We start from the raw sequence: 12,799 nt of genomic DNA, 5'->3' as shown, positions 1-12,799 counted from the left end.
TACACAAATCCGCCGTAATGAGCCCTTTAAGGGTGCCAAATTTCAGCCCGATCCGAGCACGGATTTGTGTTTTATGGCGGATTTTGCGAAGTGTGCGAAATGAAGAAGAAAAAAACGAAGAAATTAAAACGAAAGTTTGTTCGCTCGTATCTCAGAAATGGCTGTAGCGATTTTCTTCAAATTTGGTATGTAGACTCCCCTAACTGGGCGGCATATCTCTAGCAAATTTGGTTCCAATCGGATAAGGGATCACAGAGCTACATAGGTGTGCAAATTGCATTTTCTTTCTTCCTGTTAATATACTCACGGTGTGGCGCGCCGGCTTCTTGGGCCGCACGACACACTATCGTGTGTCTTGATCACAGGTGGTAATAATAGGGTGGTAGTAATAGGGTGGGAGGGTGGTAGTAATAGGGTGTGAGGGTGGGGGGTGGTGAGTGGGCTTAATATAGGGGTATAAAATGAAGTAAGAAGACGATTGGAATCCAGAGGCCAAGTTTGGGCTCTCCATGGCCCTCAAATCACTCCAAATTGACTGAGAACACTATTGGCGAGCTCTCTGTGAAGTCCCAGCTATTATCACAAAGCCATGGCCATTTAATGGCGCCAATCTCCCACTCATGGCTTTGACAGGATCGGAAGAAAGCTGCTACAGAAACCAGACTTGCCAGTGCTGAAGGAAGTACAGTGTGGTATATGGTAGGGTGTATTAGACCAGCAATCCATTTCTCGTAAAAACGTAAGTTTGATTTTGTGTGTGTGAAGGCCTTGTTAGCTATATGAAATCCGTTCACATTTTATTTATTCAAGTACATAAACAAGCTGTTTTATTTATGAGAAATAAAAGAAACTTCAAATGGCACCTGTCCTCTTTTTCTACTGATGCCTTAATGCTGTGTGTTGCAACTAAAGTATTATTTCTAGTGAAAACTAATTCATAGCATCTTTAAAGTTACACTGTATCCCTGTAGCCCAAGACCCCTACTTTCTAACTACTGTATGTAATTCATCTATCCAGCTAATTTAATGAGAATCTACCTTCCTGCACTGCTATTTTGAGTATTGGAGGAAGAAAACTAATATATAAGGCCCCTATTAGATGATTATTAGTTTCTCATCCAGCCTTTCTAATTGTTATGATGCGGGCGGGAGGGTATTACCATTATGCCATTATTTTATAATATTAACACACTGATGTACAGACCTTGTCCAAATTGTCTTTCTTTCTTACTACAAACATTTCCTTCACCAGCTGATTCTAGTTTTCGTAATTGCCAACTGTTTTTCGACGGTCAACTGAAAGCCTGCTTTGATGAAGTCGATAGAGCATGATTGCAACTGGCACTGCAGCAATTTGCTAAGGAAAACAACCCTGGTGATATATAGCGCATTGTAGCGTTCATCAACAAAAAATATAACAGTTTGGTATCACGTGTTCTTCTGAGCATGCGCAGAGTAAATAATGGCTTACCATGCAGTAGCTTAAGAAGGATGCGGGCGGTGGATGAGAAACTAATAATCACCAAATAGGGGCCTAAACAAGTTTATATGGCCTCATAAAGAGGTGCACAACAAGTGATAGCACGTTCAGCTAGGACAGCCAAACATTGCAATACCTTTCTTACCACTGTTAGCTATCAGTGCTGCAAAATACAGCATTCACATAAAATAAATTCGTTTAGTGTAAAATGTTTTTGCATGAAATTTTATCCCAAATTTTTATCATAAAATGTGACCGGATTTCACATAACAAGGCTTCCACACACACAAAATCAAACTTACGATTTTACCAGAAATGGATTGCTGATCTAATACACTATCATATTTCACACTGTACTTCCTTCAGCACTGACAAGTCTGGTTTCTGTAGCAGCTTTCTTCCGACCCTGTCAAAGCCACGAGTGTGAGATTGGTACCATTAAATGGCCATGGCTTTGTGATAATGGTGTGTAGTGAGCTGGGACTTCACAGAGAGCTCGCCAATAGTGTTCTCAGTCAATTTGGAGTAATTTGAGGGCCATGGAGGGCCATGGAGAGCCCAAACTTGGCCTCTGGATTCCAATCGTCTTCTTACTTCATTTTATACCCCTATATTAAGAGCACCGTCCACCCCCACCCTCCCACCCTATTACTACCGCCTGTGATATTATTACCCGCTCGAAAAAAGCTGCTCAAAACGGCAAATTTTTGGTATCAGAAATGTATACACCCACTCAGTGATAGCTAGTGAACAGATGAACAATTGGTGCAAATTTTGTTTGCACAGCTGTAGGCGCTGGGAAGTTATTACACAATGATTAATTAAAATCGCCATATCTCCTAACAAAGCTTTGTGCGTCGAAGCCTTGTTTTGTCAAATTCAGTCACAAATTGTTTATGCGACAGTAATAGAAAACAGCAGTTAGTGGTATACATAAAGGGGATAGCTTAGCTCTTTTAAATATTGTACATAATACATTTTATTATTTTCCACTTTACTACATCATAAGTAGCCTATTAGGCTACCTACATTGTGCTGGCCTGCAGTACATGCTCAAACATATAGCTTGTTATGCTTGTAAATATGTTCACTAGTTAACAGTGTTTTTGACTAATATACATGTAGATACAAACTTTTGGCTTGTCAGCAACTGTATTGTATATATATACAGCCTGCACATTTATGGTAATTTTATCATCTTGGCTGCTGTTTGAGTTGTTTGCTTGACTGTTTTATTAGAGTATGTTCATGCAAGAATTTTTCAACATGGTTCATAACAACTATTCTTCCTGTGGTAAAATTACACTTAATGCTTTGAACACCCATATATTTATAATAAAATTAATGCCTATAGTCCAGCGCTGCTATAGTCATACTAAAACTAAATCATAGAGTGCCTGTAGTCATTTTACTGTATGAGTATACAGTAGCTACATGTTAACATCATAACATATGCCAGGAAGCAAATGAATAACTTTGTTTAAGTATATTGTATAGCGTAAATTTACTTTACTACTCTATAAAGTATGTAATGATTCTAGAAGAATAAATCATTTGAGAAACCAACTGAGCCACCATCATGTTAGTATTGCTTCTGTAGAATCTATTCAAAGGTTTGGCTAATTTATTGCTAAAGATCTGTCAGTGGCTAGGACTGCATGCAGCCCCAGAAACCCATACCTTTGTGCCTTCGTACTTTCTCCTGGAAGCCCTTGTTTAAAGCTTCTGGCTAATTGCTGTATGCTCTGTAAACTACTAACTAAAGGATAGTGCAGTAAAATAAAACTTTTTAAAATTCTGACTTGTATATATTCAATTTGAGTACAATAATTAATTTTAGACTGTGCCTGGGAATACCAGTCATAACTATCACCCATTTTCAAGTATCGAAAAACACCAATTTTATTAAGCATTCAGATTGTTGTAGCTTGCCAATGGTTATATACAGCTACGCATACAAATTTTCACTCAGTATTTATTACCTTCCTATACAACTAAGTTTTCTGTCATTTTAGATAGTATTTAAACTGAGGAAAACTGTATCAGGCAAGCTCTAAATAAGGGGTGGGTGGTAGGGGCCAAGAGGCTGTTTTATAAATTAAAGGAAAAAATGTAGGTATGAATTATACTAAATTATGGCCCATTAATTCAGGGCACAAAACGTGCTAAAATTAATGGAAATTTACAACACAGGTAATTATCCAATACCATGGAGCTGTACACAGCCACCTATTGGGTGGTCAGGGCTATATCAAGGCCCCTGCCCACTCGTATGGCTCACCACTGAGGTTGGAAAAAGCAGTGAGCAAAAGTAGACCACTAACTTTGGTTGACTGTAACATTAAATGGAGTTTAAATATCTTCAAATGGCGGCTGTAAGTTAATTTTGGACACGATAGCAGCATCCAGCGTTTGATTGTGGTGGGCAATAATAGGAATATTTGTGCCTTAATAAGAATGCTTGCAGATGCACCATGTGCTCAAAAATTGGCAGTGGATAATGTATACCATTGACTCCTCTCTCACTCCCCGGTTACTTGGAAATTTAACATTGCTTAGGGAAGGGTTTTCATATATTGTAGTATAAGTATGCACCTTTTACATCACACATTATATGTATTTAATAAGTACTAGCCTGCTGCAGTCCTTGCGTATTGCTACATGTAGTAGATGGATTTATTTATATGGTGCCATTGTATTTATGTGCATTGCTTACTTGCTGTTGTCTTACTTGTATATGTGACCAGGCCTGCAAAAACAGGGCACGTGGGCACAAACTGCATCCCGTCAGTCTAAAAGTCATATCTCAGTACTGGAACAGAATATTTGCATTTTTTAACTTACATCATAAAGCCAATTAAATGCTTACTAGGTGATAAAAAATTTATTGCCATGCCATATTGGTGTAAAAAATTATGAAGTCAAGGAAGTTTGAAAAAGTAGGAAAAAATCATGTGCCCACATGCCCTGTTTTTACAGGCCCTGTAGTTAGGATCCGCAACACGAAAAATCGATATCCTCCAATCAACTACCTAGTAACAATTGTCATGTATTAGGCTAAGTGTAACATGAATAACACCAGTGTGGCAGCCAAGTTTGTCACTTTCTTCTGGTAGAAAACAATACAAATGTCTTGAAATCACGTGATTTTTCGTTGCAGCGGTTCGTAGGGTTCTTCGTATGCCACGATATTCACTCTCAACATTGTTCAAGTAGTCTATCATCAACTCAAAGTATTGGTGGTTTGATTTTATTGGTCAGTTTCTGGTGGCAGCACGATCTGTGCAGCTTTTTGGTGAAAGAAAAATATTTCTTCTTCTGAAACACAGGACAAGCAGAGCAACAACTGTGCCGTGGGTCAGCAATGACCACTTGACTTTAGAATGTACAGTCTGAGGCCCAGCCTTTCTAATCAGCATAGCTAAATCAGTATGTGTATAGCTACACTACAAAGGAAACAAGTATGGTGACAAGCTGAATCAACTCAGTCTAAGCAGAATCTAAAGGAATTTTGTGCAGTGTGTGAGGAGCAAACATTCAGATACCTCAAGGAGGCTATATTGTGTGAACATCAATGATTCATTAACAGAGTAGTGGACTATTGTCAGATATCTCAGCCTGCGTACTGAGTTGAATTCTGGATGGGGTCTATTTTACAGAATGGAATGCTTTCTGAATCAACTTGCAGCTTGGATAGCTGCTATCATTGCATTTTATCAGTGGAACCTCCAGGAAAATGGAATAGGATAATTATAAAACATTAATTGATTGTTTAGGTAATCATGACTTTATTCAGTCTAATAAACAGATTATATGGTTGATTGAGTGAGGTATCACTTTCAGAATGTTCAGACGACCAGTGATGAGATGCATGGATTCATCGAATTTTTGTTGTGGTTGGAGACATTAAATATCCAAAAGCAAACTGACTGTATAATATTAATTCACTTTCTTTATATTTTCTCAATTTTGAGCCTGTATACAAATAATTGAATTTTCCTTGTCAATAGAAATCCTAGAATAAGATGGGAGAGAAACTTATCTTTGTTTACCTATACTGTACAACCAAGAGTTCGTAATACTGATTTGTATGGGAGAGAGTGTCTAACTCTCAGTATGGCCTGTACAAACACCCTGCGTAAAGTTCACCTTTCATCAAATCAACACCTTTACTGGGGGATAGAAAACTGTTGATTAGTGTTGCTGAAGAAGGTAAAGCCTTTGTTCTGAAATAAGGCCGAGGTGTTACTTTAAGCAGGGTGTTTGGTGAATGCATTCAAGTTAGACACTTCACCTTATTATGAACTCTTGGTACAACTTCAAAGGAAAATGAAGAAAACATACAGATGAATCAATAAAATCACTACAGTAGGGTGAATTACAGACTAGTGAGATCTTGGTTAATTAATGACAGTGGTTGGAGATTAAGTGTGGTAGCTTCTTGTTCTTGAATATGTTGCAAAGTGGAAGTACAAATCAAAATGGGATATCAATTTCATTATGAAAAATTTGTATACATAAATAATCTAGCATTACTATTTCATTTGTCCTCCACTTAAACATGCTACAACAGTACTAGTGTCAGTACATTGGCAGTGAGTCTACCTTGTAATCTCAACTCTAGAGTAGATCCAACACAGGACAGCCCGCACTGTAACAAATACATGTGATCCCATTGTAATTTCATGGACCAGCTGGACTGGGAATCACTTGAAAATAGACGAACAAATTTAACCTGTTTTGTTTGAAGTGAAGCATGTGAAATGTTACACTTAAGAAATCCTAGGATTCTTAGGTGGTATGTAATTAATGTGAGTGTTCCATTTCAGGTCTGACTAGATACATTGAAATTACACACACATCCTGGTCCAAATCACATTTGCCTGGTGGCTACAGGCATGGTTTCACATGCGGCTTATAATAGAGATTTGGCTGATCTTGGAGTTTTGGCTGATTCAAGGCTAGCAGTCAGACACATCCTTGAATTGTGCAACAGATAAAATCAGCTCACTATTGAAAACGGCATTAGTCCACTGCACCAGCTGTTAATATATAAATAACTCCATGCATACACTTCAGTGATGTTTGCAGAATATACCCTCCTTGCGGTCTGCCAAAATATTTGCTCCTCACACACTGCACAAAATTCTTCAAGTTTTAATTCAGCTGGCTCTTTCCTGTTACCAGTATCTTCCTGCTTGCTTTATTTATACACTGACTTATGACTTGAAAGACCGGCCCAGACTGTTTTCTAAAGTCTAAATAAGAAAAACAGCTCACATAAAGTTCCCTTCCGTATGGATGAACATCACTGATACAGCTCATCCCACAATAATACTTCGTTACTAATGACAACCAACAAAAACCCACAATCGATCCGTTAATTCTTTTTATCTTATGTTTAATCACCCACTGGAGATGCCACTGCTAACTTATAAGGGAAGTTTCAGCAACGGTAAGTTGCAAGCTTCAATTTTAGAAAGCGTTCCGTTCCGTGGTTTAGTCCATCATTCCGTTCCGTTCCGTTCCGTTCCGTAGAATAGTCCCCACCGAAACAAAACGCGGTTTTCACTCATACGTAGCTCCGTGCTCCCTTCTCAAACCTTCTCGAATTGGAATCATTTTTATACTGCAAACACCCTCCACCTTCAGGACCCCACATACCAAATTTGAGCAAGATTGCTTAACGAAATCGTGAAATATAAGCCTAATTTCTTGGTTTTTTTTCTTCGTTTAGGAGGCTCGGGGGACTTAGATTATTCTTTTCGCACACTTTACAAAAACCATTATAAAAGGCAAATGTGTCGCTCATTTGTCTTGAGCTTTGGTACACTTAAGAGCGTATTGCGGCACAATCACGTACCACTGACTGGGTAAGTTTGGTGCAAATCTGATTAATATTCATAGAGCTATGGACGGTTATTTGCATTAAAAAGGCCGCTTTGTTGTCACGCCTATAGGATAAACCACTTAACGGAATACCTTAAAAATCGATATGCATATAGGTTAGGCCACTACAAGTAAATTCCTTGTTTCCCATTTCATTTACCTCAAAAATACATGCGAGCGGGCGGTTCATTATCCATTATTCATTATAGATATTTCAACTAATTTTCGAAATTCATAACTAACTTACAGGTAAGAATACAGTAAAGGTATTAAAACTAAGAACCTGAACAGTGAAAAGCTAGCTAAATGGGCTTTATGAATGCTAAACTAGTTACTGCTATGTAATCACAGGATAAATGATGAATGAAATGTTCAGTTGACAGCAATAATGAATGACCATGCGGGAAGAGAATCTGCATGTGGGCGAGAAATGGGAAACAATGAATTTTCTAGTAGTGGCCTTAACCCTTAACTATCATAGCTCAAATCTTTTGTGATTTAAAAGAAATCGCGTTGACAGTTAGCTACAGAGTTACAAGGAAAAAACCGGGTAGCACTAATTTCACAATGCTTAATGTCTTTTGTGGTTAACTTAAAACTTGTAAAAACGAAAAAAAAAAGTGAAAAGTCTGAGCTCGATCCCAGGACGTTTCGTAATGAGTCAGAGCCATAACCACTGTATCACCCAAACCCTAACCCTAACTTTTGACTACTGATCATGAGAAATCATTCTTTAGATAGTAGAAAGCGCCCTCTAGCTACTATCTTGAAACCTCGTGAAACCAATTGTAGTATAATATGTCAATATATATGCGCGGGGGCACCTGCAGACATATAGCATTGTGAAATTAGTATAAACCCTAATGGAACAGTCACCGCTGGGTAAAAAAAAAGGTGTCGAAAAAAACGTTACTGACCAGTGTTCGAACCAGGGACATCCATACTGAGCAACCAAATCCTTAACCACTGAGCCACTGTTATCACAAGTGATCATCTCACTTTATTTCTACTTTATTGGGCAAGCCTGAGCGAACCCCGCACTAGCAGGAGTTTCGTAGCATGGTTCATGCACAAAAACTACGACAAAAATCGGAACTTACACGTAGCTACTTCGTTAATAACACAAAGAATAATCGGTGCCATTTACTAATCATCCATATAAGGTACATACATCTTTGATAACACAAGATAATATTCGGTGCCATTTGTTAATCATCCATATATTTATTACAGAGTGTTATGCACACTCAAATTCCATATCGAATTATATAAGTTTTCGAGACATGCACATGCAGTACAGTATAATATACTCACTGAGATTAGCACTTAGGTTTTAATTAATTGTGACCATGCAGTTAAAAATATGCTTTAGTGTCTAAAATGAAAGAAAAGATTATAATGTATGTACATAGCTACAAGAGAAACTGATAATTGTACAAGTTTTAACTATGAGTTACAGTTGAATCAATGGGACAACTTTTCAGTTCAGTAAGATGACTTGGGTCAGTAGAATAAATATCTTCCCTATTCTCATACTTTAGCAAAGAAAATGCCACATCAATAGCTGCACATATCACAGTGTCCTTAATATTGTCCTCGTGTTCATGAAACAGATTCGAAAATAACCTTTGATATTCTACAGCACTCAGTTCTATACACTGTTCAATTGAAGTCATTTCCTACAACAAATTATATTGAATAGTAATAGCTATAATGTGTTGTGTGTTCACAAACCTCCACATCTTGAAGTAGCTTGCCTATTGTCTGTGAAAGTTCCAAAAAATGAATTAACTTTGGAAACATAAGTGAGTAATTCATCTGTTGCTTCTCAAACACAAGATGCTGCAAATGATGTTGTATAATCTTTACTTTTGTGTAATATTCACATCTTAAACTAAAGCTTTTGATTATTTCACTGACAAAGATTCCTGCAGTTTCATTTGTTGTACTGCAATTCTTCGTGACATTTACTCCACCCTGTAAATATTAACGTGTCCATGCAAGGTATCATACCATATATCAATAATGTAGCACACACACAAACACACACACACATACACACACACACACACACGCTCACGCTGATGTAGCTACATACAACAAACATACCCAGTCCGCCAGGACTAATCGTTTATAGCAGTCAGATGTGGTATACAGTTTCTTCTGAATCAATAATGTATCATTGTGTTCGAGACTTTCCACTGCAATGCTAATAACAAGCAGTAGAAGGAAATGAGTTCCAGGATTCATTATCAAGACTATCTTGCAAATTTGCTATTTGTTCTGCAACAAGTAGCTACTTTTATCAAACTTTAATATTTCCTGCAAAAATAGACACTTTTATAATAAGTCAACAGCTAGTTTCTAAGCAACTATTGATAATAAGTTATATACATGCATAAATTTTTAACCTCTCACCATGGTAACAACATGCATAACTCCTTTCAAACATTTCTTTTTCCTTTTTTGGAGAGTGTTCTCCTGATCAATTTTTGCAAATACCTAGAAGTTTAAAAATTACAAAATTACAAACATGAAAATTAATGTAGTAAGTTGCATTACAATTAAGTCTTGTGGCAATACACAAATTATTGGAACCATACCTTATAAACACTGACCAAATCAAATTATTATTAAATGGAAGGTAGTTTACACAATTCAACTACCTCTTGTTGCATGAATCATTTTCACCATGATCCTATCTGTAATCCAACCATGCAAGAGTTGTATAATTTTAAATAATCTGTGAAGTTATCTTGTAGCTATTACATATAGTTATGGGTAGTATTGCCTTAGATATTCTTAAAAATTACTCACTTGTATGGTGTATAGTTACAGAATGATTATAAAAGATAATTTAACTATATCTATATACAATGTCTCCCTTGGCAAGGAATGCAGTTAGCTATCAATCAACCTTTAATAGTTAAACTGTATATAGCTATAATGGCAGCTAGCTATACAGTATGTTTAGAGATCTATAATAATTATGCACAACACATGCTAGCTAATAACTAAACATTAGATACAATCATACACTGGTTGTCTACTAAAATTACAGGAATTTTCTTATAAAATTTATTTCATGTTATACAAATTTAAAATACACAATTGCCTAGAAACCTACTAAGTTTAGAATTATAGTGTAAACTGTGGTTTTTTGGTCTAATGAATGTGCATAGCGTGTAACCACTGCCGATATACAGTACAGTATGTAATCAATCCGACCCGTGGTTGTTATGTTTGTTTGTTTGTTTGTTTATGTAACCATGCATTTATCTAACCACGACTGGCTTCCTTTTTGCTTGAGGCATACACATAATTAGTCATCTCGTAGCTACCTACCCAGACCTTGATTATTTCATCGGGGGTGGCGCTTATCAATTAGAGATTATAGCTAAACACCTCCCTGAAGGGTTTGGTCCTCTGGCGTCTGCCCATAGCTAACATGTATTTTTGTCAGAAAAATCGATGACCTTTGTCGCGTGTTAACCGACTTCTCAGAAGTTACAGAACATTGTACACTTTCGACTTCGCTAATAATTATTGGAGGTGGTTACAGAACCGAAAGGTTTTTATTTTCACGCATAGTAGTTGCCCAGAGCAGCGGCGGAGGAAGTAGTTAATATGAGGGGGGGCTGGGCTGACCCAGACTTATTTCTATAGTTTGGTAAGGTGAGACCAAAAAAAAAAAAAAGGGTCGCAACCAACTGACAAGAGCTTTCCACCTCACCAACTACCATTTCTAGCTGATAAACTACATAAAAATCCTTTCATAGCTCGCTACACACTGACTACTTTATTAGAGTGACTGCTCTATTAGAGTATCTCGATCTTTATCGCGGTTTTCAGCCCCACTCCAAGAAAGATAATTTCGGTGTGATATCATTCTGAGGGGGGGCTAAGCCCCCCTCAGCAGACCAAGGGGGGGCTTTAGCCCCCTAGCCCCCCCCTTTCCGCCGCCTATGGCCCAGAGTAGTATTTACTTTTAGGATACGCGACAAGTAATAGAGTCTATTATAGCGTAGGGTTAGGGTCGGGTTCAGTTTTGGTTTCTCTTCTTCACCTTTAGCTCAGGTTACGTCATAGGCGGTGGAAGGGGGGGGCTAGGGGCTGAAGCCCCCCTAAGAATGATATCACACCGAAATTATCTTTCTTGGAGTGGGGCTGAAAACGGTGGGGACTATTCTACGGAACGGAACGGAACGGAACGGAACGGAATTATGGACTAAACTGCGGAACGGAATGCTTTCTCAGATTGAAGCTTGCAGCTTACCATTGCTGTACAAGTTATCAGTGGCACTTCCAGCAGGTAATCAAACGTACCCCGAGAAAGATAAAACGAATTTAAGGATCGATTGTGGGTTCTTGTTGGTTGTCATTAGTAACGAAGTACTAATTGTGGGAATAGCTGACTCAGTGTGTTCATCTTCGGATATATCAAGTAGGGAACTTAATGCATGACTTGTTTTTACTAGTATGTGAGTTATTTTTACTTACTTGACTTTAGAATGTACAGTCCGAGGCCCAGCCTTTCTAATCGGCATAAATCAGTATGTGTATAGCTACACTACAAAGGAAACAAGTATGGTGACAAGCTGAATCAACTCAGTCTAAGCAGAATCTAAAGGAATTTTGTGCAGTGTGTGAGGAGCAAACATTCAGATACCTCAAGGAGGCTATATTGTGTGAACATCAATGATTCATTAACAGAGTAGTGGACTATTGTCAGATATCTCAGCCTGCGTACTGAGTTGAATTCTGGATGGGGTCTATTTTACAGAATGGAATGCTTTCTGAATCAACTTGCAGCTTGGCTAGCTGCTATCATTGCTGAAATTGCATTTTATCAGTGGAACCTTCAGGAAAATGGAATAGGATAATTATAAAACATTAATTAAGTGATTGTTTAGGTAATCATGACTTTATTCAGTCTAATAAACAGAATATATGGTTGATTGAGTGAGGTATCACTTTCAGAATGTTCAGACGACCAGTGATGAGATGCATGGATTCATCGAATTTTTGTTGTGGTTGGAGACATTAAATATCCAAAAGCAAACTGACTGTATAATATTAATTCACTTTTTTTATATTTTCTCAATTTTGAGCCTGTATACAAATAATTGAATTTTCCTTGTCAAGAGAAATCCTAGAATAAGATGGGAGAGAAACTTATCTTTGTTTACCTATACTGTACAACCAAGAGTTCGTAATACTGATTTGTATGGGGGAGAGTGTCTAACTCTCAGTATGGCCTGTACAAACACCCTGCATAAAGTTCACCTTCATCAAATCAACACCTTTACTGGGGGGTAGAAAACTGGTGATTAGTGTTGCTGAAGAAGGTAAAGCCTTTGTTCTGAAATAAGGCCGAGGTGTTACTTTATAATTAAGCAGGGTGTTTGGTGAATGTTAGACACTCTCCAC

At 37.7% G+C, this 12,799-nt stretch overlaps 1 protein-coding gene across 1 annotated transcript; it reads right to left on the bottom strand.

Annotated features, from left to right (window-relative positions):
* Window positions 1–8,696: 8,696 nt before the first annotated feature.
* On the bottom strand, window positions 8,697–10,064 carry LOC136253136 (uncharacterized). The gene is made up of 5 exons (XM_066045761.1): window positions 9,973–10,064; window positions 9,788–9,871; window positions 9,479–9,691; window positions 9,104–9,346; window positions 8,697–9,048 (listed from the first exon to the last, which is right to left on the bottom strand). The coding sequence occupies exons 3-5, from the start codon at window positions 9,617–9,619 to the stop codon at window positions 8,812–8,814; spliced, it is 621 nt and encodes a 206-aa protein (XP_065901833.1). The 5' UTR covers window positions 9,620–9,691; window positions 9,788–9,871; window positions 9,973–10,064; the 3' UTR covers window positions 8,697–8,811.
* Between the last annotated feature and the right edge of the window lie 2,735 nt (window positions 10,065–12,799).

This window comes from Dysidea avara, chromosome 4 (assembly GCF_963678975.1).
Source record: "Dysidea avara chromosome 4, odDysAvar1.4, whole genome shotgun sequence".
Classification (NCBI taxonomy): Eukaryota; Metazoa; Porifera; class Demospongiae; order Dictyoceratida; family Dysideidae; genus Dysidea; species Dysidea avara.
The sequence above is the reverse complement of the archived record's forward strand: the minus strand, read 5'-3'. Positions and strand labels throughout refer to the sequence as shown.